The sequence below is a fragment of the Malus sylvestris genome, chromosome 11 (genome assembly GCF_916048215.2).
Source record: "Malus sylvestris chromosome 11, drMalSylv7.2, whole genome shotgun sequence".
Classification (NCBI taxonomy): Eukaryota; Viridiplantae; Streptophyta; class Magnoliopsida; order Rosales; family Rosaceae; genus Malus; species Malus sylvestris.
This window is the reverse complement of record NC_062270.1, coordinates 24,888,633-24,915,501: the sequence shown is the minus strand read 5'-3', so window position 1 is coordinate 24,915,501 and position 26,869 is coordinate 24,888,633. Positions and strand designations below refer to the sequence as shown.

Sequence of the window (26,869 nt, the reverse complement as noted above, 5' to 3'; positions counted from 1 at the left end):
ACTATTAGTTTTTTTCCAGAAACAGTGTTAGTTTTTCTTTGATTTGTTTCGACGATGGTTCTAGTGCGTTTTGCACTTCTTTTTCTCAAGTTTGTTCACATGAAGGTTCTAGTATGTTTTCCACATCTTTTTCGTCGATCTGTTCCGACGGAGGTTTTGGTACGTTTTGCACCACTTTTTTGCCGGATTGTTTCAACAGAGTTTCTGCCATTGAACTTCTTTGAACTTGTTTCGGTGGCTTTATTCTGATGAATGCTTCATTTTTCAACTTTGATTTGGTGGTTTTTGAAATTGGGGAATTTGATTTGATAGGAAGATAGAGAGTTATTATGGCAGTTTCGTGCTGGTTTGATGTTGGTGAAGAGTCAGGACAATATCGAATCATTTACGGGTATTTACGGAAGTGTAGATTTGTAGTGGGTTGGGCATGTAATTTTGGATCGTGGACAATAGTTTTGAATGGTTTTTTATTAAACTTTGAGCCCTTTTGGTTAAATAACATTTTTGGATGGTTTTTAGTTAAATATTTGTTGATCCAAGCCATTTTCATTAAAGCTCCCGTCATACCAAGTTCAATGATATGTATACAGCCATATTCTATTTTACCAGTCACTTCACTTATTAATACTACTCTAGCAAATAGCAATGCCCTATGTTCTTAACCAACATTTAGTATTTTATTTTATTGCAGATGAGATTCAAGCATTAAAGGAGAGAGGTGAGAATTCAATCCAAAATCGTTTGTCTGTTTAATTATCACTATGAAATTTCAATGTTTCCTAGAAAACAAAGTGTTCATTAATTTCTTTAAACTCAATTAAATACCTCAAATATTTCTGATTTGATTAATATTTTACAAGGGGAGAAGCCTTCCCATTTTTATTTTAAAAAAAAGGGGGAACTCTTCCTTTTAAGGGCCAAAAGTGGGTTTTTGGGAAAGTTTCAGTCAACTCTGAAATTTGATGTATTTTACATAAACCTTGGTGGTAGGCTTGCAACTAATACTCACAAAAGACTAAAGACTAGCGTGGGACGTTTTTGGTCAATACGACACTTTTTACACCGTCGGAACTACGATTCTAAGCACCAACACTTAACGCAGTACGATACGTCCAACAAAATGGTGCCGTTCCCATTCCTTGGCAACGAAAACAACCAACACATCGACATACCGAGCGGGAAATTATCGGAGGCAACGACAGTCCATTTCATACATGCAAAACCCCAAAACAATGCGAGAAGCAGCTGAATTGTAACAAAGTGCTCCCATCCATAAGAATTTTCACAATACTAAGCCTCTAATTAGTTGATTTGGTTACACATATGCAACCAGCCAAAGAAATCACCTAACACTCGTTATACATGCTGTAGCTAGTCTCATCTCCTTCAAATCTATAAGGTCCCTCATCGACGTTAACATGCATTGTTGCTTGCTTGGAAAAAAAAAAAAAAACAGGGGAACGGGTGCGGGGATAAGTTAGAAGTTTCATTACCCATCAGTTGCTCGACGAAGACCACAATAAACTGATTTACGAATAAGAGGATGCACGTCTTCGGTTAGAACCTCTGCATCCAACTTCTCCATGTGAGGCCAAATCTGCCAGGTACATATACAAGGTCAGAGATTCAGTAGCAAAGAATATTAAGCATGTCTATAAAACTTCACCCAAAAATCTGGAGAAAACAGTAAATTATACCAAAAAAAAGGGCGGGGGAGGGCGGAAAGGAAAACAAACAAAAAAGGGAAGTCGCAAAAAGAACGAGAAGCAACACTCTATTTACCTCAGAAGCATATTGCCTCGAGAAGGCCTTGAGGTAGCCTAAAGTCGATAGACACCACTGCTCTTTTTCACCTACATTATAAACATTACTCGTCTTCCCACCATTCAGTTCACTGCAAAAGTTGAGAAAACAAGTTAAATACACTTGGACATCTTGTCACACGATGTCAAAACAATTTATTAATTTATGATAAATAAAAAAACAAAATATCTTATGAAAATAAAGGAGACTACACAAAAATAAAGCTAGTCAACTACGAAGGATTATGATACATAATCCATATCCCAATCTCTCCCCTCCATAACATCCTCATCCGCTCTAACCTTCTAGTCAACATGTTTTTCATTTACATTACATGTAATACATAATTTTCTATTTTAGTGAGGCGAAAGAATAGCCGACCCCACTTAGTGGGAAAAGGCTTTGTTGTTGTTGTTGTAGTGAGGCGAAAGAAATACCTTTTCTTGGGTATTCTATTCTCATTGTCGACATCCATTGCGGATGATTCCTCATGGTCAACGGCCATAGAATCTGCATGAATCCCCTTTAATCCCTGCAATGTAACACATTTGGATGCTTCTGGCAGCCGTTCAGTCAACGCATTGAGGAAGTTTTTGTACAAGGAGAAGAATAATGCCTGCATGTGAGCATCATGGTTAATACAAGGAAATGATGAGGAGTGCCAACAGCCTGATTAATTAAAAGTTCAGATTATAACATGTGCCTACAAGACCGAAATATATACATAATTTTTATATATATATTGTGGGAAAACGATTCAACAGATGAAAAGGACTATTCCGTACCTCAAATTCATCAAGGGATCGGGCTAGAAGAGCCTCCTTAGCCTCTAAAGATTCACGTACAGACACGGCATCCTCCTTAGCCTTTTCAGCACGTGACTTCAAACGCTTCAGCCCCACAGGATTTTCCCCCATAACAGGTTCACCATCCATGAGTGAAAGCTTTGATTCAGAAGCTTCTAACTCTGCTTTCACCGTTGCTGCAGCTTCTTCAGCTGATACGACACTCTTTTTCATAGATGAAATCTCCTTCCTTAGATCACACACACGGTTATATGTCTTACTAACTGCATTTCTTAGTATCTGTTGGGAGGATAGGGACAAAAATGTATAAGCAATCAAGAAAAACACGTATGAAGATATAAGCATAGAAAGGATAGTCTATATGGCAACAGCTCCAGGTCAAAAAGAATAAATACATTAGCAAACAACTAATATAAAAAATTAATTTCACATTCTTATGAAAGGGGAAGATGGGAAATTGGGAATGCAGCAGAGTATATGAAGAGTGTTCAACTGACAGCAAGCCATGTTAGCAGTACAATATTGAAGTGATACATCCCCAGTTAATATATACAAAACAATTTTTACAATACAAGAGTGGACAAGAAGTCTGCAAAAGCGCAAACAAAGCCAGGATAAATAGCAATATCACCCTGACACTTAGACACTACGATAACACCAGAAAACTAACTAATAGCAGCATTCCAACTACGCCAAACTTCTGAAAAAGAAAAATATCTAGATTCTGAAGTAAAAGATGCCCATAGAGATGACAATAACCGAGTTTTATCCCAAAGATCCTCCCTTCTACTGACCGCGTAGTCCTAAAAAATCAGCCTGTTTCTTTCCATCCAAATGGCCCAGAAGATAGCTGAAACTATACAACCCCCACAAGACCTTGGCTTTCTTCCACTTTCCTGGTACTTTATGCTTCTCTACCATAAAAGGATAACAATCCATGGGTAAAACCCAGCTGATGCCAAACTTCCTAAACAACTTTAAGCATATATTTAAGGTTACCGAGCAGTGAAGAAAACAAATGATCAATACACAACAAATATGTACGTGTGTTTCAACGATCGGAACCATATATTTTATTTTGTAGACGGTTCAGTGAAATTATTGGCATCTCAACTATCAAACTTGACCGATCTGAGAAACAAACCCCATTTGAAAACCTTAGAAGAAAATTTATGTGACAAAATGTTCTCTTACCAAATATCTTGCATGTCATGTTGCCATTCTGTCAACCATTAATCATGGGGAATCGTGTTGCGTCAAGTGTCAAAGAACATTTCATAAATTTGGTAAAAGAACACTACCCTATATTAGTATTCTAAAAAAAAAAAAAAACTAAATGTTTACCAGTAATTTTGTTTTAAAAGAAAACAAATTGAATTACCATAAACAAGTAATTTACACGGACACAAGATGGCCACAACTAGTAAATCTTTAATTTGTTCAAGTTTGTTTAAATGTTAACCAGTAAATGTAGGTTGGTTTTGAGTTCTAACTGATGCCAGGAACATTCACAATTATTCTTGAAGCCAAGTTGAAGAACACGTATGTTCATTTATCTGACCCTTAGCAGGGTAAATTCCCGTTATGGAAACAAAGGCCATGTATATAATAAAAATGGTAAGAAAGGTGAAATTTGGAAATATATCAAAGATGATTTCAATCTGGTTGACTAAATCCTTTACACAAATCAAGAAGGCCACAATAAGAGAAAACAATTGCAGTGTATTAGTTATAATATCAACCATACCAACATCATGCAAGCAAGAATCTGGAAAGCTCTAAAATTTGGAAGATCTCACACAAAGTAAATTTACAACAGAAAAACATTCGAGAATATAAGAATGCAGGCCAAAACTAGAGAAAACCTGCAAAGGCGCTATTTCCTTTTCTTTCTTTTTTCATTTTGATTAGTCTCATGTTTTAACAATCATCCACATTTGCCACTAGAGTGGCATTATCTTGAATTGCCTATCTTAGCATAATGATTTTGATTTAGACCAAATTTAAAGCTTATACTAATTCAGTTTCCATTTGTTTGAGCAAGGTAGATGCCATATTAACTTTACTATCTCACGTTAGAAGCAGCTATATAGATTTGTACCACTCTGAAGTGTTCTGTTCATGTTGTTTTCAAGGTAGATGCCAATAAGGAAAAATATGACCTTACAACTACCATATACACCAAAACTCAATCATGCGTTCATAACGCAAATAGTTATAACAGCAGAAAGACAAGTTTAAGTTTAATGCAATAGAAATGCTGTAAGCATACCTCCCATGGACGATCTGATATATGAAATTGCTCAATGTTTGCAGGTAAAAAGACCCATCTGACAATGGCCAGATTAGACAAAAGTCGATATCCCATCATCCTATCTATTGCAATAGCAGTCATTTGAGAATTATTCCTCCAGTAAGAATCAACCTCATTTATCAGCATGACCTGCTTATCCTGGTCAGCACATAGTTTTGCAATGACTTGGCCATATCTCTCCAATACAGTAATCAAATGAGTGAAACTTTTAGATCCAATGTCAAGGAGAGTTTGCACAACCACATTGAGGGTAACTTCCATCCCATGAACAGGAAACACACTTTCCTCTATCCATACTATCATTTCACGGGCAGATGCCCTAGCTTTCACCATGTTTCTGAGGTCAGAAGAAAGTGCATTTAGCTCATTTCCTTCGCTGGTTTCTTCAACGCTAAATTTGAAATTCGGTGCTCCCTTGGGAGGAAGCAAATCTTCTAGACCAGGGGCATGCTCAATACTCTAAAGGGAATATAATTAAAGAACTATATTAGAAAAAGAATAACCAAGGAACAAATAGTGCTCGCATGATATCCTATAAACCAAGAGTTTATTTAGTTCAAGGTGTCAAGCCTTGTGCTGTAAAAACCTCAATTCTAGTTATCAATATCCTTAAGAATGGTTAAGTACCTGCTTCACTTTATCCCAGTAAGATAAACGGACTTCTCTCTCCAGCACCTCCTGAACAAAAACACGCTGTGGGGCCCATTTTGGAAGGTCTAAGACATGAGCCCACTCTTCCCATGGCCAGATGAACTGAAAGTTTGATCTGCATGGTCAGGAAGGCATAGTATATTAGGAATTATGCATGTTAACAAATTCAGTATATTAACTAAAATCCAGATTCTATCCATGTCTACAGAGCTAGATAGCTCGGCAGCTACGTTGCATGGATACGGTTATGGGTAATGGGACATGATACGTCAGGATACAGAGACACGGAAAATCTCCAAAAGCTAGGATATGGACAAAACATGAATAAAACAGTAATAAAATGAGTTTATAGCATTCATATCTTTCTTACAGCTCTTCTTCTCTTTCTCTATGTTGCAAAATATAGTCCTAGCCCCTTAATTTGTTCTGTCACACCAGAGCAAAAAAGATCTTCTTCTTTCATTTCCAGTTATACATCACTTATCACTTCCAAAAAATACAATAGCCCAAACTTCTTTTAAAATAAATGCAAATAATCATTATGTTGAATTTAGCATGTGTGTCCGTCATGTGGATACAGGTATCCAAAAGTCAAAGTTGCCAAAAAGTCGATGGATACAGACTTGAAGTACCATCTATGTATTCTATCTCAGAATTATCCAGCAAGCACCATATACAATAGGGAAAAAAAATATCTATAATTTTTGGAGTATCCGTGCTTCATAGCTTGGTAGTAATTCCCCTACCAAAATTTCAGTAATGTCCTTGGCAGTTATGGGACATAGGATAGAATTCCACCTTCACATGAGATAGGAGTTTACAAAAAAGATGCTATTTCTGTAGAGCAAGGTCCAAACATGAGTAAAGCAATGAGGCTAGTAACTTTTCAAGCAGTCTATCCCCTTAAAGTAATATACTTTACAAGGTAATGTAGCAAGGTTGCAAAATGGCAAGTTAGAAAGGATATTTGAAATATTCATCACTTAAAAATGGTACTGCTTATGCTGGAACTTACAAGTGGTGTGAAAACCAAAGGATGAGTCGTGTTTGACATTCCATATCTAAATCAGCTATTTTGTCAAAAAGAGCTCGTACAGCACCAGCAACTACTGCAGGAAAGGCTCCGGGAAGAGCCTAAGAATTAAACTTCATTGTCAGATTGCTTTAAATTGACGTCTACTTCAATTCAATCAGACAAAAGACCAAGACAGAGACAAAATAATCGCATTCATATTACCTTACAGAGGTCGATAATAACTAGTGTGTAATATATTGGCCTGAAAGGGGGTTGTGGTAGCATAAGCAACTGCGCAAATATAAAACACATCATTTTGCTTTACAAAAGAAAGTTTAAACTATACAATTTTATAATGATATAGTCAAGGAACAAATCTGTTAAAAAAAATAATGTCCAAGAAAGCAGGGAAAATATGGATCTAATCCTATCTTATTCCGTTAAGCTTGCTCAGTGGAGTTAAAGTTATTGAAATCTGTACTGAAAGGGAAAATTTATAAACTTTTTCTACTTTGGGAAGTTCATTTGTTACTCTACTCAATGAAAAATATACTCACTAAAATTATATTGAATTCTAATATGAATCTCATTATCAAACTCCATGTTAGACTATTATTTACTTTGTGACAAAAATCCGTAATTAACATATAATTGTAAAAGAATAATTTGCATTTTAAGCTATTTCATCATCAATAAATTCATTTACAATCTTTATAACCCTATAACATGGTATTTCCCCCTAAAATATCCTTAAAGATTTGAACAATAAATCAAGATGAATTTAAACAAAAGGCACCCATATTAATTTAGAAAACGATTCCATAACCTTAAATGAAAAAAATCTTCCAAGAGTTATTAATCAGCTAGCAAATTGGGATTGAAAATTAAATTCAGACTGCCAATGTTTTATGTCCATATGGATGTATACAGATTATTTCTCCAAATAAAAGAAAAAACTCTCCTTGAAATATTTCCATTGAAATGAAGATAAACCGATTGTTCCAAAACCTAAAACCTAGGCAAACTATATGCAGCTTTGGAGAATCACCCTACAAAAGGATTACTTGCAAATAACACTGGAAAAACTGTAGCAACCAAACTGAAGAAACAACTCCACCCATACAGCCCATTTAACTCTTGGCTCATAACTAAGCCACCAAATATTGCTACAATGTGTTAAACTCATACGATTAACAAATCATATATATTTCACGTATGGATAAAGTATGACGGGAAAGAGAATAAAATACCTCATCAAAATATGAACTAAAAGACAGCAAAAATGCAAAGGTTAACAACTTACCTGGGAGAAAATTGTCTCTGCCATAAGATACTCATATCTAAAGGGCACAGGTAGGCCAGCCATATATGAAGCACATTCTTTTCGACTAGCTTTGCATGAAAGAAGAACAAATAGAATAAATGTTAAGGGCAAAAATCAAATAAAAACAGAAATAACAAAGAATTCTAAGTACAAGGAATCAGAAAGTAAAACTGCAGTGTTTAATATCAATTCACCTGCATACACATTAATGAATACAAGATGGTAAGATAACACCAAGTAATCCAGATTTCAAAACACCAGTAAAATTTCAACTAGGTATCTGCTTGTTTTTCTCTTCCACGCATCTAGCTAGTTTAAAAAATCTTACAACTAAAACCGCTAAAAGGGAACACCCAAATTATGCTTCTCTGCCCCCAATCAATGCTTTGGTACCATTAGCAGGACATGACTTAAAAGCAACAAACTTATTTGTTCACATGAACAAACAAACACAACAAATATATCGCTGCAAGCCTCCAACAGAATATCCAAAATCACAACCTCTCCTCAACCCGCACTTATACATTATTTTGCAAAGACAGACACAAATTAAGCAATACGACATGCATCAAAATTTGACTATTAGGTTTGAATGTTTAAATGCCTCAAACAAGTTTGATTTTACATAGTATCTGACTAAATTATCTAACATTTTAAAATGAAGTTCATCCTTTCCAATAAATGCATAAACTAAGCAGTTAGCCATCACACAATTCTGCTATCATATACATTATAAAACCCTTTCGCAACAATAAAAACACAAGACACCTAACAGTATCTTTTCAAGAGAAAAATGAGTTGGTCTATTGGTTTGAACTGGTAGCATATACTCAATTCCAAAAAGAAAAAGAAAAAAGCAGAATACAAAGTGATACTACTCATCAGAAAGTCAACAAACTAATTAAAGTGAGCAAGCTACAAGAAATTTAGTTATGTCTTCTATTAGGAGGTCATTGAGAGGTACAAACCAGCCATTTAAGTAAAATAGCACATCTAGCAGATACTCTTCCACGATGAAGCGATCCATGGGTTGCACATCCTGTCATCAACAAAAACAAAAGATTTTCATGTCATCAATAACTAAAAGAACATATTTGACAACCAGTCACCAATAAAATCGATGTGCAAAATTTATTGCAGAAATACGTTCAAACAAGCAGAAAAAAGTATGCAATGAACATGATATAAGCTAGTAACTCAAAATAATAAAGTAAAAATGACAACATATGACAGAATCCATTAAGTTTATATTGAAATCAGAACTGTGGAAAACGGTACCAGTACCAGATGCAACCAAATTCTTCTGTTGCCTATAGAGGATCCATATTTATTAATTTATCCCATATTATCGTTCTCTTCTTAACTGTGCACTGTTCAAAAACTTCTTGACATAATTGGACTACATACTGAACAGAAACTATTGTAAAAACTCTTAAGAATAAAATTTACTTTTTGCCTTTGTAGTTTGTATAAGTTAACATAAAGTATACATCATGTAAATGTGTTACAAAATAGTTTTACAAAAACCAACTTGAACTGGAGCTTCATTCTATAAAAAATTCAAGAGTGATTGCACGAAGAAATTTCTTTTCACTCTTTACCAATACAATTCCATAAATAATCCCAGAAGGATTAAAATCCTAGAAATATACTGCTTTGAATTGAAAATCAAATCTAGAAGCAGATACCTGAACAAAGAGAAGCTTTTAAATCTGGGCCACTGGTTTAATCTCAAGGCCATAAACAACAATCACAACATATATGAATTCTTTTTAGGCTTAGGAGAGAAAAACAGCCTAAAAATTAGCAAATATTTGATCCAACAAACTTCAAGAATTATGATTTTATGGATGCTTCTTAATAAAAAATAACAAAATTCCCTGGTTGGACACCTAGGGACAGGACACTCTTGTCCACCCAATGCTGAATATCATTTGATAATAAAAAAAACTCATCTTCATATGGCTAAGTGCAGACCTTACAGAAAAGATCTACACTATTGTCAAAAAAATACTACGGCTTGTTTCACTGTAACAATACAACCCACTGCAAACATACACTTAACCATACGACATACACAATAGAGGAGGGAACATCTTTTATCCTTTTTGTGCCGAATTGAGAGTTACGAAACAAAAAATTTAAACTTTGGATATTTTAAGCTGGTCACAGCAGTGTGGCACTCAAGTCATACAGAAAACATTAAAAGAAAGAAGGAAAAAAAAGAGGGAAAATGTAATAAGAAATCAGTAGCGAGCTTAAAATTAACAAACATTAAGAATGAGAAAGTTGGTTTAGACATAGGAATTTAGTTCTCAGATAGCAAACTACCTCAGTTTTGCTTTCAGGAAATATATTCAGCCTTCGTATCCTTTGCGGATAGATAAACTCTGCATCATGCTTTTGTTTACCATAAGTTATATTAGACATTGTTGAAGGCATAGCAGGTTGGTCAGGACAGCTGATGGGTCCAAACTCGTGAGACTTTCCTGCAACTAGCTGTGCTTCAAATGATAGGTGAGGTCTAGGAACTGCCAAGTGAGTGCATAGAATTTGATCAAACAGTGAAATAAAAATCTTGAGAAAATATAGAATAAAGAAGACTGACAATCAAAATATAATGTTTAAGTTTAAATGAAATCTGGGAAACTTGATCATTACCACTATCAAGTTTCCATCCATTGCTAGATAAAACTTGTATTCGGCCCCACAAATCTTCCAAGAAATCCTACCAAAGTTGAAAAAAAAAAAAAAAAAAAGAGTGGTTAGGATAAAATTACAAGGCAGTGTAAAACAATGAATAGGATAACAGTCTGACTAGATAATAGAGATATGAAGCAAGTTAAATGTATAGGAAAAGATAAAAATATTGGGATGATATGCTCAATCCACAGAAGTAGGGAAGTTAATTAAAAGAGAGGAAAATATAAAGTTCTAGGACCGCATAAAATAGCTGTATTAGTGTAAAAAACTCTTGAATACTCAAGAATTTAGTGGCTAACAAAATCATTTAACAAGACTTAATTCAAGGTGCAATGGTGAATGAGACCAGTTGAGGAAATTACAAAGGAATTAAATTGATGAGTCACATTATGGAAGTATAGGATTAGGTCATAGAACTAGTAAGAATAGAAACAGTGTCAAATATCCATTCCACATTTTGCAAGGCAAACCCAATATGTAGACAATCAACTCACTAGGACAATTCAAGGCGAGCATGTTATTGACAAAGACAATTCAAGGCGAGCATGATATTCAATAACTTAGAAGATGCCTCTGATAAAAGATCAAGGGATATACTTAAGGGGGCCTACAAAGAAAATGTTTTCCAGTTCATTACAATAAAGTGATTTGAGATATATAATAACAGAGTTCATTGCATGTGGAGAACCCAGAGACTTAAAAAGGATCATTCCAAGCATCAATACTAAGTCCTAATCTGTTAAGAGTAAAGTTGTAAGATGAAATATCATGGTTAAGAAAGAAGAAATTCTTGGTGTATGCTATTTCTAGACGACAGTTTTGATGGACACTAATAAAATGTCACTTGCAGAAAAAACTGGAAACAGGGGGCAACACAGAGAAGCAACAATAACTAAACCAGCTACCACCTCTAACAATCAATATAATCTACGAAATTAAAAGGCCAATATTTATGGTAGACTACAATATATGTGAATCACCTAATGAAATTTTAATCTAAAGGGAAAAGCAAATATGATGTTCAAATAACTTATACCTTATCACTAGGTTCTCTCGCATTCTCATCATCATCCTCAAAAAAGGACAACCCAGTGTCAGAAGAATGTTTTCTTATGCTCAAATAAGCTTCAACACCGACCATAACTCTCTCGATTTCCTCAGGGACTTGCTGCAGTGAGACAATAACAAATCATGATTGAAGCATTTAAACTCATAATGAAACAGAAAACTGGAAATGTAAGCCATAGTTGAGTCAAACAGTAAACAACAACAACAAAGCCTTATCCCACTACGTGGGTTCGGCTGTTGAATCCTACACCACTGCGCTCGGTTTTGCACTAAGTCTTCCGTTAGCTCCAAGTACTCCATGTCTCTTCTTACTGTCTCTTTTCAAGTCTTCCTAGGTCTTACTCTATCCCCTTTGCCCTGGGCCTCTATCTTGTAATCACATTTTACTGGAGCATCTGTAGGTCTTTATTTTACATGTCCAAACCACCTAATGGGAAAATACAATGATCCGTGCCATCAACCATACTCCCATGAAGCTTCACAACCAAAAGGGCCACTACATCTGTGCCAGACACAGAAGCCCTCGAACATAGCTACAACATGTGATAGCGTGCATCCATTAAACTTTTCAGGTCAGACGTGGAACAGAAACATCTAGGAGACGCCACTTAAAGCCAGGCAATAAATTTTTTATTTTTAAATAGTTAGTGGCCGGAACAAAAGTGAGACACAAATTCTGGAGGTCTAAATTGCTTATAGTAAGAATGCAACAAACTCTGCCTTTTATGTAATGAGTTCTCAACAAAAAACCTAGACTCCATAGGAACAGTTAGTATCATACTTTTAGTTTAAACAGACCGAAGACTAAAAGTTTTATGAGGTTCATAACCAGACATAGAATATAGGAATATTTTGAAAACAATAAACAAACGAATTAAATATTGATACCATAAAAGAGAAACTTTTTCTTTTTATCAAGCACCATTATAAAAGTACCTCAATGAGTTCCGCTCCTCCCCAAGGGAGACAAGATAAAATGCATGTTATGTAAAAGTCAGCTCGTGATTGCCAGGATGGATTGCCTTTCTCCTCATCAACTGTTGTTGCAGCTGATGATAACAATGTTTCGAACACAACTACAAGAGAACTGGGATGGATAACTTTACTGCACATCTATAGAAGAAGAAAGTTACCATAAGGAAAAAAAAAATTATACCTTGGTAAAATGCACGCACTCATGTAATAGATATGTATATAGTAGATAAATATAGGGCGATGTTCTTTTGCCAAGACTGGGAATCTGAAACATTGATCAAGTTGGATTTTATAAAAAATGTATACTCCAGATTCACAGTCTTGAAACTGATGCATTCGTCTGGCAACATAAGTTGGACAAAAGAACATTACCCTATGCATACACACACACATACACATGTAGATGGATTAGAAAACTTGTTTCCATGAATATTGAAGTCTATTTTGCGATATTAGCCTATGGTACTAAGAGGAAGGGGAAAACCAAAAGTTAATATGGGTACAGACAACAAAAGATATGAATAGTGTTTTGGATAACATAATTTGGGTAGTAGTAATAGGACTGCTTTTTGTTGTATATTAAACCTGGGTAGAAGTCCAATGTCATCATTGGTAAATGTGAAAGTAAATACTTCTTATATTTGTTCTTTATATTAATGACATGCATTTCCTTTAAATTGTACTCTAGTCAGTAGGAGATGAAACTTTAGAACTTTGTACCTTGTACATGGTCTAAATAAAAAGCTTCTAGAAATTGCTGCAGATATACAAAATGTATTCATATGAACAGCCAAATGTGGTAAGATATTGCCTAAAGTTTAAGTTGATAGCATATGGATGACAACATTACATTCCCAGACTCCATTAACTAAAAGATTTCCTTGGTAAATTTGAGCGAACTAAGGCGTATAATGAATAACATATATCTGATTGTATTCTTGTGTTCTCAATCTGTTCCTGAATTTCATCCGTCACCAATAGCAACATGATACATACCATAACAGTCAGGAACCTCATCAAAATACGAATCTTGTTACAATTTCCGGAAGCTAAAGCATCCTGAAAATCAAACACAAACAAAGAAAAAGAAAGTGTCAATTTTAAATCCTCACTAAAAAGAATAAAGGATATATCAAAAGGAGATGAATAATCGTCCAATAGTTTTAATCTTTCAAACATAGCCTTATAAAATCTAAACTACATATTAATAGAACCCTCTTTGTCAACCAAAAGAGGGTGAAAAGACTATTTAGTCTTCTATCACAACAAAAAAGTTAAGGGCAGTAACGTACCACAAAACAAAATTTTACTGCTTTTGATTAAGCATCACCTTCAGCTTATTTTAACATCTCTAAGGTCGTACCCAATGCACAAGGCTCCCGCTTTACGCAGGGTCTGGGAGAGGTGAATGTCGGCTAGCCTTACCCCCATTTATGCAGAGGCTGCTCCCAAGTCTCGAACCCGAGACCTACCGCTCATGGACGAAGGCACTTGCCATCGCACCAAGTGCGACCTCTTATTTTAACATCTCTAATTTTAAAAAATAAAAATAAGGATAAAAATACCTCTATCCCTCTCTTCCCACTCCCATGTTCCCTCTTACTCTCTTCTTCTCTCCTTCAATTTTAAAAACAAAAATAAAAATTTTCACACACTATAATAAAAAAATCAACCTTGATCACATTACTTGCATGCACCAGATAATTAAACATCAAATACTCACTGTCGGACATCCCACGATTAACCTAAAAAGTAAATGGGCAGCTAAAATCCCACAATTCCAGTTCACTCATTCATCTCTCTCTTTCTATTTTTATTTATAAGATGTCTCTTTTTATTAATAAAAACCCGAAGTACAACTTGCGAGGACAAGATGTCCACAATATGTTCACTTGTTCTTATCCATTATTCCAGTTCACTTTTCTAATATTTTATATATATATGTGTGTGTGTGTGTGTATTTATATAACTCAAGAACACATTCATGAACTAGGAATGTCATTTCATTCACACTACCATTTAATCGAACACTGGCATGCCTGACTGTTTTTATCAGAGTCAAAATTCAAAGTAATTAAACCCTTTTGGCAATCTGTCAAGAGACAAAAGAATCAAGCCTTCTGAAATCATCAGCCATGGCAGCAGCAATAATAAAATCCAAATGAATATCAAACAGAAAATGAAAAATATGCAAGGTGTAGGGCATTCCAAGTTGTAGAGCATCAATTAGAAACTACTAGTCTCTTGGTACATGCTCCAATTTGCTTTTTTATTTTAAAAAATGGCTTTCTTCTTTTATTATAAATTATAATGCAGCAGCCCATATTTGGTAATTATGATAGGCAAACATATACAAAGCTCATCTCAACCACAGGATCACTCACCTGAAAATTAGTTTGAGTGTTCTCAACTACTTTCCTAATAAATTCTTCGTTCTCCAAATTTAACAAGCCAATCTGGAGAGAGAGAGATAGAGTGAGTAAACGATCCCAAAGAGTCTGAAGCAGTACACAGGAAAAATGGATGTTCAAGAAATTATAGCTCAAGAAGTAAGAAAATATGCATACAGTAGACTCTAGGAATATTATTAATAGAAAGAAAAAAAAACACCTTGTAACACATGTGGTACGTACTATGATACTCATAAGTAATGTATGAATCCACCATGTACGGTGCATTGCACCATCCAACAAATATACATCTGATGGAGCTAAACCCCTTCATTTAGACTTGTGCGGCTACATGTAATGGTTAAGCTTTCCTTCTCTTCTTTTTTTTTTCTCCCAAACATAACTGAATACAATGCAATTAATAAAAAATCTTCAAAATGCACCTCATAAGATTCTAAATTAATTATGAAACACAAAAGACTTTAAAATCAACTTGTTATTCAACAAGCAGCAATTTCAAATACTCCATCACCAAATTCCAAAGCATTTTTTTTATATAATTGGTTTGTTTCCCTTTATACTAACATTGTGATTGTGCAAATCTAATTCATGGTCTGAAAAATGTGTGAACCCTAAAGGTGCCCTAGATGAGCATTTCCAGTGACTAAATATGTGATCCTCACTTAATCAGAAGAGAAACATTTTAGTTTAGGTCAATATTCAGTCAGTCTGAAGAAAATGGAACCTTTTAGCTTAGGCATAGTAAGTCTGAAGGTTTATAGTTATACACTTCAAAGTTCAGCAACGCATTCATATGCATGCTATACATAGGGATGAAAGGAGAAACACTGGAAGAACTGAAGAATCGAAAAAACTAAATAAATAAAGTCAGCAATGTATTTATACACCCTACCACTGTTCCATATAAAGGACTCTTGTGAGGCAACTGTTCAGCACACTGGATAAGGAACTGTCAGAAGAAAAAGTACAAAGTTAGTCAGAAGAAAAAATACAAAGTTAATGTGTATTACAGCAGAGCAAGTATCTATGAGTATGGAATTCTTTTTCTTCCCAAATTTCTATATTAAAGAGAGAGTTTTGGTGTGTTTGAAGGGAACATCTAAAGTAATCGTCCCCATGTCTCTCTACTCTCCTTGTCTTTTCCGATCCATTATCGTAAGTGAAAATGATGAAAGCCAAGAGAATTTAAAATTCTTCCCTTATTTTATCTTCCCTGGTGGTACCAGTTATCAAGTGCTTTAGACTTTTAGTTTTTGGTCGGAGATACTTAGATTTCGTATAAAAAGACATCCAGCAACCTCGACCCAAAACATACCCTAGCTTATAATGTCAATTTTCACGAACTAAATTTAATAACTTTTTATTTCTTTGCCTTTTCATCAAGGCCACTAAACGAAATTAACCTAAAAGTGGGGGCTGGAGCTTGTACAATGTACATAATGCATATACAATTGTAAGTATAAAAAATTAGCTTTACTTGCGAAACGTCGTCGGGAGAGTGCTCCAATTCTCGGCGAAGCACGCCATAGCACGTTTCCTGCAAATCCAAGAGAATCAATCAATAAAACAGACTACACAGAAATTGAAAAGGTTGAGAAGACGAAGCAAATTAGGGTTTTGAAAATCACAACAAAGAGAGCGAGAGAGAGAGGGAGAGGGAGGTACGAACAATGTGTTCTTTGACGTCGTCGGAGGTGCCATAGTCGGAAGACTTTTCGCCAATTCGAAGAAGAAGACTCTTCCAACTGCTCATTCTCCCTCTCTCTTCTTCTCTTACTTCTTGAGAGACAAAGAACAAAATTGAACGCAGATAGAGAGACAGACTGCTTTAGCTACCAACTGAACAAGCGAAGCGAACTGGAGCTTCGCCGAGAGAGAGACCTGGCGGGCTTATATGCGTGGCTTGAACCCTACTAATTCTTAATCCCCCTCGATGACCTGACCGGCCCAGATTGCCTTGTGCCGTGTCGGGTCAAGTGTTTAAACGGATAAAAGATTGTTTTTATAGCGCGTTTACTAATCCGTAATCAAATTGAGAGGAATTGAATTGAGAAGGAATTGGATTGAGGAGGAATTGAAATGAGGTGGAATCAGAATCAGATTCCTGTTGAAGTTGTTTACTAAAACTGTCTGAAATCGGAATACAATTCTATAAATCTGTTTACTAATTTGAAGAATCGGAATATAAACCAGTATGATTACTAAAATGCGCTCGTCTCAAATCAAATATTATATATATTTTTTTAATAAAATTTGATATAGTATATAATAATAAGAAAAAATTAAATTGTAATTGTATTTCTTAGACATACTAAAATGATTTTGTTTATTTTTTTTTATAAATTTAAGTATTGACTTTAATATCTAAATTTTCTCGCTCAAATTGTAGTTTTTTCTCTTAGGCATATGTATAGTTGTGCACAGTAGCGGATCCACAGTGGGGTCAATGGGGTCGCACGACCCCTTGGAAGCCATGGAAACAATTTTAGAGACCCCTTAGAGCTGCTGGTGCGACCCCTTGGCTGCACACCAAGTGTTCGACGAAAGGTCCAAAAGAACTCTCGGCTGGGCTGGGAAGACGAAGACGAAGGCGCAGGCGCGCGCCTGTTTTTTTTTTTTTAAACCTGGGCCAAACGACGTCGTTTTGGCCCAGGATTTTTTTTAAATGATCTGAACAAAAAAAAAATGCCCAACGTGTCCTGGGCAGGTCTGAACAAAAAAAAATACCGACCGTGTCCTTTTCAGCCTTATTTCACACAGATTCGAAGCCTTTCATTCCAAAACCCCCAAATTTCTTTTGTTTCTCCTCCTCCAACCCTAAGTTCCAAACTCAATCCCCCCCCCCCCCCAAACCCTTAACTCCATCTCCTCCCTTGATGCCGCCATTAAGGTGCCTCCAACTCCATCTCCTCCCTTGCTCTACCAGCTTTGCTCTTTGTATTTGCTCATTGTTATTGTGAAATTTCACAATTCAAGTAAGTTTTTATTTTCATTATTTTGTATATGTAGAATGCAAGATGAGATATTTAATTTAATTGAAATCCAATTCATACTTATTTTGATTATGTTGATGGTTTGTTTATATTGTGAGTATTTATTTTGAATATTTTGTATATGTAGAATATATTTAATTTAATTGAAATTCAATTCATATTTATTTTGATTATATTGATGGTTTGTTTATATTGTGAGTATTTATTTTCATTATTTTGTATATGTAGAATTATTATGGAACGGTTTTTTAAGAGAAAGTCATCATCGGGTTCGGGTAGTTCGAATAATGTTGATAGTTCAAATACTGTTGGTAGTTCAAGAACTCCAAGTTCAAGGCAAAGTCAGTTAGATGATGTTTTGGGTAATCTTGAAGCGGATCCTGGATTGAGAACTCGAATAATAGATTATGATGCTAATATGAGAGATGAGGTCCGAAGATCATATCTACAAAAAGGACCTTGTCAACCTAGAGGTCATAATTTCCCAATAACTAATATGTCGGGAATTAATCGACGCTTCATTCCCCAATGGTTTGATGGTTTGATGAGTTTGATTGGTTGAAGTAATTGGGTCGACTGATAAATAAAATGGGTCGACTGATAAATAGAATGGGTCGACTGATAAAGGCAACAGTCAGCCCTTTTACACAGAATCAGTTCAATACATAAGCCGACTGAAGTAATTGGGTCGACTGAAAAATAAAATGGGTCGACTGATAAATAGAATTGGTCGACTGATAAATAGAATGGGTCGACTGATAAAGGCAACAGTCAGCCCTTTTACACAGAATCAGTTTAAGTAAAGCATTAACTTTAACATTTCCATCCTAAATTTTTTTTCTGGACTTTTACACTACGACCCCTTGTGGTAAGATTCTTGGCTCCACCACTGGTTGTGCATAATGTGAATGAGCATAGAATTATGCTTAATGAGCAAGAAGGACATGGAAAGAAATTGTTAGGAGCATTTTCAGTCTTAACTCTTCAAGAATATATTTTGCTACATAATGTCAAGGAGTAGAAGAAATTTTGTTTTACCATTTCAAATAAAAAAACTTGATTCCCCTTGAACTAAAGTGATCTTCAAGAGGTGGATTTTGTATAATAGTAAATAAATGAAGAAAAAAATATTAGTAACAAACAAAGAGTAGGAAATAACTTCATTAAAGTTAATATTTTACATTAAAGTACATCTATCTAACCACCATAACCAACCTAAGCAAACTTGTCATACGCTGTGTATGCATCATATTATCAAATATTCATAACCTGCCTACACATCAGATTGTCAACAAAATATTCTTAACTTGCCTAAACATCATAATATCAACAAAAAGTAGTTCTTCACCATTATGGTGTCATCTAATAAGTCATTAGATTTACAAAACATTCACAATTTTCCCTGATATGTCATCATGGCAGTAAGCACGTCATAGCAAAAAACTAGCATTCACATTATTTGGACCATCACTTAGATGTCGTTATGCATCCAAGTCTGCAACAAAGTAGTCACATATGCACTCTTCCTTTCATCAGACATGTTGAAAAACACCCTCAAAAGGTCATGTTCTTTGGCCAAGAAGTTAGTGACTTTAAATAAATCCATGGGAGACAAAAACTCCATTTTGGTCAACTCACTGTCAAGTTTTTGTTGCATTTCGGTCAGATTTATATCGGTTGACAGTGCATGAACTAGACCATCAAGCTTAGGTCCCACATCGGCTATAGCTTTAGCCATAATAGAGAATTGCTTGGCCATTTCATCCGCTACTCTTGCCCTTTTGCGACTAATGTTTGATGTGTTACTTTCTGCATTCCTTTGTTGTTGGGTATTTGGTACTGAGAAAGAAGTATCAAAGTCATTTCCACTTTCATCCTCACCTTCATGTTGATTGACATTGACATCTTCAAGTCTAACTTATTCTTCATCGTCATCAGCGTTACCAGCATTTGCACCCACAGCACGATTTTGCATAAATCTCTCCCAAACTGTGGTAGTGCGGAAAAGGCTTATCGTACAATCCACTTGCATCCTTTTTACCCTACAAAAAAAAAACACAAAACACAAGGCGTGTAATACAATATATTAATTCTTGGTCTATTACAGGATGAAGAGGGCAGCGTAAAGAGGAAGAAGTGAAAAATCGATCTTTGAAGAAAGGACAAGAGGCAGAACAATTAATAATGGACAGGGCAGGATGTTTTGACGTGTGCTAGCTATGGAAAACAAAAAAACAATGTTAAGTTTTTCCTTTTTTCAGAGGGATGATGGGTGAACCTTTCCGAAAAGATATACATATATATATATATATATATATACTCTTTTATGTTGCCACACAAGCTGGCAGATCAACAGATCATCTATAAGTTTGTCATAACTTTTTTTTCTTTACAGTATGAAAGAGCTGGTATTTAAAAAGCTATGTCTTTCATACAAGTCTCAATTTTTGTTTATGTGCACTGTAATCCTTCTAATATCTAGCTTTAAGTGGTTTCTGAGTGTATGGTGATGGTGTCAGTAAAGAACTTGGAATTACCTCCCATGGAGGTTTTTCTTTTTCTATGTATGTTGTTAGTGCATTATCATGATTCGTAATTAAGAAGATGATGATATTAACTCTGAGATTTTGAACTCAGTGTAATTAATCAAGGAACTGAGATTCTAAAAACAAAACACAATCAGATAAAACACAAAATACAATCAGATTTATGCAAACCTTCGTAGCCTCGTCATACGCACTTTTCTCACAAGCCAACATCATTTTCTCTTCATTCCACTCAAACCCACTGAGAGCTAGCAATTCAGTTAAGGCAAAATATTTTGCCTTCAAAGTCTTGATGCGTGATTCAATGTGGGGAGACGCCTTTAATCCGCATCTTAGGAGTTTGGCTTCCATCATAACTTATATCTTCCCCAAATAACCATTCTTAAAACCAGTGTTAGCTCGCCAAGTCGGGTCACCATGCAACTCAAGCAATGATTCAACCAATATTGTATCCTCAGTAGTTGTCCAATAGTGTTTTTGTTGTCCCCTTCGTCGTTTCACAGATGAAACAGAAGCCATTCTACATAACAATATTAGAAATCATAAGCATTTCAAATGATTTCAATTACAAATAGGATGTCTTTCTTAACTTAGAAACAAATACAACATTCCAAAGGTTATTACACAAACAGTATTAGACATAAGCATTCCAAATGATTATGATTACAAACACATCAAACACCGACTCAATGAACCGCCCTATTGTTCCACATTTCTTGGGCAAGGTTATCCCTCCATGTAGTCCACTCATCTGATGACTCAACAGTGGTAATATAGTTATTTGCATCTGAATTCCCATCTTGAAATTGGCCATCCGCATCGGCTTCTATAGGATCTACAACCATCTCCCTCCTTATAAAATTATGGAGCATACAACACACTGAAATTATGCGACGATGTGTCTTAATGTCGTAATAGGATGGGCTCCTAAGGATTCCCCAACGCATTTTCAATAGCCCAAAACACCTTTCAATGACATTCCGAGCACTTGAGTGTTTCATATTAAAAAACTCAGCCGGTGTTGTAGGACGATAACCATCTCTCCACTCATTCAAATGATAACGAGTTCGCCTATAAGGTGCAAGAAAACCTTTTTCGTTTGTGTAGCCACCATCAACCAAATAGTAACAACTTATTGTACAAAGAATTAAATTGTCAAACTTACAACTTTATATCACTTGCAATTCAAAAGCTAAGAATTTTAATTACTAAAAAAAGTTGTGAGTGTTACCATTAGGGACTTTCAATCCATTTCTCCTAGTCACAGCATCTCTAAGAACTCGACCATCATGTGCGGACCCTTCCCATCCAGGTAAAACATATATAAACTGCATGTCCGGAGTGCAGACTCCTAAAACATTCGTTGCTATTTCATTTTTCCTTGTTCTGTGATGCGTAAAATAAGTTAACACACAAATTAACCCTCTTTTTGACAATTGTAGTATAGATGTAAGTAGGGTATCGTTCTAGGCCGGGGATTATGAGGGATTGCTAATTTATTCTAAATTAATTTAAAAATATTAAACAAGACTCAAGGACACAAAACTAGGCTAAAAACTCTAATAACTCGAAACACACTTAGAATGACTCAAAATAATGAAAACAATCAAATTAGACACTAGGAACTGAAATGGACGGAAATTGAATTAAAAGACTAACAACAATGAAAACTAACTAAATAATATAATTTAATAATGGGGGGGTTTGGTTTTGACGAGAAGTAAATTAAACTTAAATAAATTATAGAATTGACAAAAGCATGAAATTAAGGTGAAAGGATAGGTGACGGACTAGCTAGAGGGTTCTTCTCCACACATGACACATATGCAACCTAAATTGATTTTCAGTTGTTCTTTCAATAAATTGTAAATCTCAACGCCCCAAATAAACCATGAATTGCACTAATTAACCCTCAGTTTTTCCACAAGTTATTGGGTTGGATGATTGCATACGACAACCCAAAACATTCCCTACAAGTTCCCTACATGAATTGCATAATAGAGATACAAGCAAGAATCATTAAGTTCTATGAAAAATATAAGCATTGACGAGGCACTCGTTACTATGATTTGCATGAAACTTATGTCAAGAATTTACTTAACGTGATTGTGACTAGCAACCTTCACTACTTGTGAATATAAGTTCATAACGATTAGGTGAAACTCCCTTATATTCTAGCGTCAAATTCATGCATGTAAATTAAGTATGCATTCTTAATCAACATACAAAAATAAGCTATCAATCAAGCAGTTAAGCAAATTAAATCACAACTCAGAAATCACAACTGAAGGTAATCAATTCATATTACAAATATATTCATGGCTTTGAATTAACCTCTAGCCAAAATAAATTTAGTTACACATTATTAAAACAGAAATGAAATATAAGTTTGGAAAGATTTAACCGAGAGAGAAGGCAGCTGTGTTGCTTCTGTGCTGGCGCTCATGTAAGGCAACTTTGCTGCTTCATTTTCTTTACCCCGCACGCTGCCAAGCTGCAGCTTTCTGATCTCTCGCTGCACAAGGCAGCAAAGCAAGCTTTTGTTTCTCCCCAGCTACCCACGGCCTGCTCTCCTCTCCCTCTGCTTCTGTCGGTACCATGTGCTTCTGTTTTCCGCACAGTTTTCTCTGCATCCTGCTTCTCTCTCCGCAAGGCAGCTCAGCTGCTTCTCTCCTCGCCCCTCGTCAGTCTCTCTCACTAAATTTTCTGCCTTTCTCCCCGCACTTCTCTCTGCATCTCTATCTTATTTCGCCCTATCTCCCTTTTTCTGCGCCTCTGTGTCCTTCCACCCCCCATGCCCCCATCTACTTGCTGTTTTTATTTATTTCTTTATTTGACTTTTCTTCCATTGCCAACCTGTGCTTTGCTGTATTTGTTGCCTTTCAGACAAAACCAAAGGGCAGCCTTAATCATTCATCATGATTATTCATCATGATTTTATGCTTTATGCTCTTCTTTGTCATCTTTGTCTGCTTTTCAATTCCAATCTGCAAGTTGTCGTCAGCTAGACCTTCCCTTACTCAAATGCCCATAACTTCTTCTAGAAAAATAATATTAACAATCCGCGAAGTGTTCTAGAAAATAGACATCTGTAGCTTTCCAAGCATATAAGGCTCATTCTCTAATTCATTCTGAACTGCTCGCAACTTACTCCCAAAGTCAGCTGATCTACACAGGCAGTTTTGACGAATTTATTACATAAAATTTCACTTGTTCTATTTTTATTTTCTTTGCATAACAAATCCTATAAACACAAAAATAACGTAAATAGCTCAAAAATATAAGGAACTAACTAAGAAAAGACGAGTGAATTCGAAGTAAAAATATATATAAATATGATCCGATCAAATACCCCCAGACTTAACTTTTGCTAGTCCTCGAGCAAAACAAAGAAAACAAGAACAAGAAGTAACAAGAAAAACATTAGCTTCCCCCTATGTGACCCTCTTAGAATTTCATTCGAGAACACAAATCAACAAGAACCATAGCTGGCACCAAACAAGCTAATCCAAGTTCATCTTTCTTATTCAAATATTAGCAGTAATCTTTAAATCATCCTTGAAGTGTAGTGTGTGAGATAGCCGTGCTAATGCAATTTCAAGTTTTTTATTTTTAAAATCATCATATGCAAACTAGCGACCTTCTCACGGGATATACACTCAATCACACATGTGTTTAGTTTTAATGTGTTTCGCTCAAAGAATCAAATGTGAAATTTCTACCATAAGCTTGCATAAAGATCACTTCTCCACAGTCATAATTGCAAAACTTAAATCAAGAGGACTTTTATTGGATGTAATGAGGTTTAGGGATAGGGTTATTGAAACGATAGAATAGGAAAACACAAGTTCCAAGCTACATTGCAAGCAATTCTTTTCTTTAGATTTATAAGAACTCAAGCTCTCCAGCAATTCTTCTAGCACCTCCAACCACACCCTTAAACTGAAACTTTAAAAACTTTTTATTTCATTTGTATACAATCTTTCTTTTTCTTTTTCTTTTCTTCTCTTTTCTCTTTTTTTTTTAAATACAAACATGAAATACCCCCACACTTATTCTTTTGCCAAACACCTTCAAAGTACTTCACAAACGTTTCTCAAAAGACAATCTCGCATTGCTCGCTTGGAAAGGGTAAGGAAAAAAGTTTCAGGTATAAGGGTAGACATATCTGGTGATAAGAAATAAAAGGCTCAACATACACGGCTCAAATTGGCAATCTAATGATATCATTTTTCTTTGGGAAACATGGTTATTTGGGCCATAGTGGTAAACCTAATGCCTCTATCATTTCCAAATTCATGCAATCAATGACAAACATTTCGAAAGATCGTTACGCAAGTTCTAGAGATGTATCTCACATAAGTTCATCACATATGAAAAAAAATAGGAGTGTATGAAAAATGCACACACTTTCAATAGGCTCAAAAACTCACATAGGATGTATATGGTCACTAAATTCACATATGAAGCTTTAAGTCATGCTTTAGTTTCACATCAACAAGGCTATGTGCATTTGGTTTTTCAAAGATGATCAAACATGTACAAAACTAACAAGAGAATTAGGAATTTCACAAAACACATGCTAACTAAGTTCTTGATGATCATGGTTCAAATTTGATCCAATTATATCATTGGGTCGGGAAACTAACAAAAATCTAATAAGGAAAACAAGACAATATTTTTGGATTTTTAAATTTTCCCAATTTTTTTTTTAAAATTTGTTTTTTAATTTTTTTTAAAGAAAACAAAACTAATAGAGAAAACAAAAAGCAACAACATGGAAACAAATGAAACTCGTTCGTAGTTGAAGGTACAAAAAAATTTCAATTTGGTCATTTTTTATACTCTTTACCCCCAAACTTAAACTGGACATTGTCCCCAATGTCAGAAAACACTATAATGCAAATAAAAATAAAATAAATAAATAATAAGAAACAAAATAAAGCAATTGGACTGAAAACTTCCCTAGTTTGTAGTAAAACCAAGCGATGACCCCCCCAAGCTAAAATTCTGCAATCAACTTCAAGGGTGGAAATAACCAAAAATTCCTGCAAAGAAAAGAAATAATTCAGTTAAGTAACGCAAGAAAATGTAAAAAAATTGCAAACGAAAAATTGAAAATCACGATAAAAGACAATGAATAGAACTAATAAGTGATCATTGGTCGTGCTTGTTGACTTTCCACAGCTTTCCTCTTGAACTGGGTGACACTTAGCTTTTTACTTGCAAGTGATGATTTGATGATATTGTACGGCGAAGCTTTGCTCTTTGGTGATGTTGCAGTTCCTTATTTGTTCTCCAAGCAGATGTGGCAGCTTCTCTAGTTCTTCAACTCAGACTCCTTATGCTGGGTTGATTGTGCAAGCTGCATTCTTCTCTGCTTGTTTCTTCTGCACGTTGTCTCCACATGCTGCTGGTATCATTTTCGCTTGCCTTATCTGTTCTTCAGGTAGATGTGGCAGCTTCTTTGGAAGTACATCAGCAGTGGAAGACGAGTACTCGAGAGCAATTTCTCCATGTCCTGCAGGTTAGAACAAAGACAAGGAAAATGACATGGAGAATGCATGATATGAGATACTCTTGCTTTCAACCTTCATGATATGAAATACTTTTGCTTTGGATAGGTTGTTTGTAGAGGTACCCCAAGGAATAAGGAACACTGAGTGACTCGAGAGGGTGTGTTGGAAATACATTCTCGGAGATGAAGAAGTGCAGAGAGGGTGTGCCTTTGCTGTGGAAGGCGAAGGTAGATACTTATAGGATTTTTCTTCACAACCGGAACTATTCCCTCACTCATTGTCGGCAGCCGGTGGATGGATGAATAGTACAAATTACGCGCTTTCTGACAAAGCTGCCCGTAATTTCCGCAAAGCTGCCAGTTGCATGTGACGAGTGACGACACGTCTGGACAAATTGATCTTTTGAAATCCGGGGTTCGGCTCGTGGTTTATGAGTAAGCCCAACTTTTAAGAAATGAAACACCTCTTTTGAGAAAAGAATCCGACTTTTGAGAAAGGAGCCCCGACTCTTCGATTTGCGAGAGGACGCTTCTTCGATTTCTGAGGAGCGCCTCTTTGATTTCTTCTTTTTATAGAGGCGTTAATTTTGTTCCACAACACACTTGAGCTCCCTCCTGTAAACACTCACTTCTTGCACTTCCAAAATCTTAATCTGTCCGATCTCTTTTTTCTTTACCATTCTGAAAAATGTCTGGCCCTTCCGATCGTCGTTTTGACTTGAACATTGGTGAAGAGGCAGCT

The 26,869-nt window shown here is 35.5% G+C and overlaps 1 protein-coding gene and 1 pseudogene across 1 annotated transcript; both read right to left on the bottom strand.

Moving 5' to 3' along the window:
- Window positions 1-1,183: 1,183 nt before the first annotated feature.
- On the bottom strand, window positions 1,184-17,037 carry LOC126589729 (nuclear cap-binding protein subunit 1-like). The gene is made up of 19 exons (XM_050255112.1): window positions 16,740-17,037; window positions 16,548-16,607; window positions 15,963-16,019; window positions 15,044-15,115; window positions 13,656-13,718; window positions 12,621-12,797; window positions 11,653-11,784; window positions 10,575-10,641; window positions 10,245-10,444; window positions 8,882-8,952; window positions 7,893-7,977; window positions 6,812-6,880; window positions 6,590-6,708; window positions 5,551-5,689; window positions 4,882-5,382; window positions 2,589-2,888; window positions 2,241-2,419; window positions 1,783-1,894; window positions 1,184-1,597 (listed from the first exon to the last, which is right to left on the bottom strand). The coding sequence occupies exons 1-19, from the start codon at window positions 16,821-16,823 to the stop codon at window positions 1,490-1,492; spliced, it is 2,595 nt and encodes an 864-aa protein (XP_050111069.1). The 5' UTR covers window positions 16,824-17,037; the 3' UTR covers window positions 1,184-1,489.
- Window positions 17,038-19,429: 2,392 nt separating this feature from the next.
- Window positions 19,430-21,185, bottom strand: LOC126588337 (uncharacterized; annotated as a pseudogene).
- Between the last annotated feature and the right edge of the window lie 5,684 nt (window positions 21,186-26,869).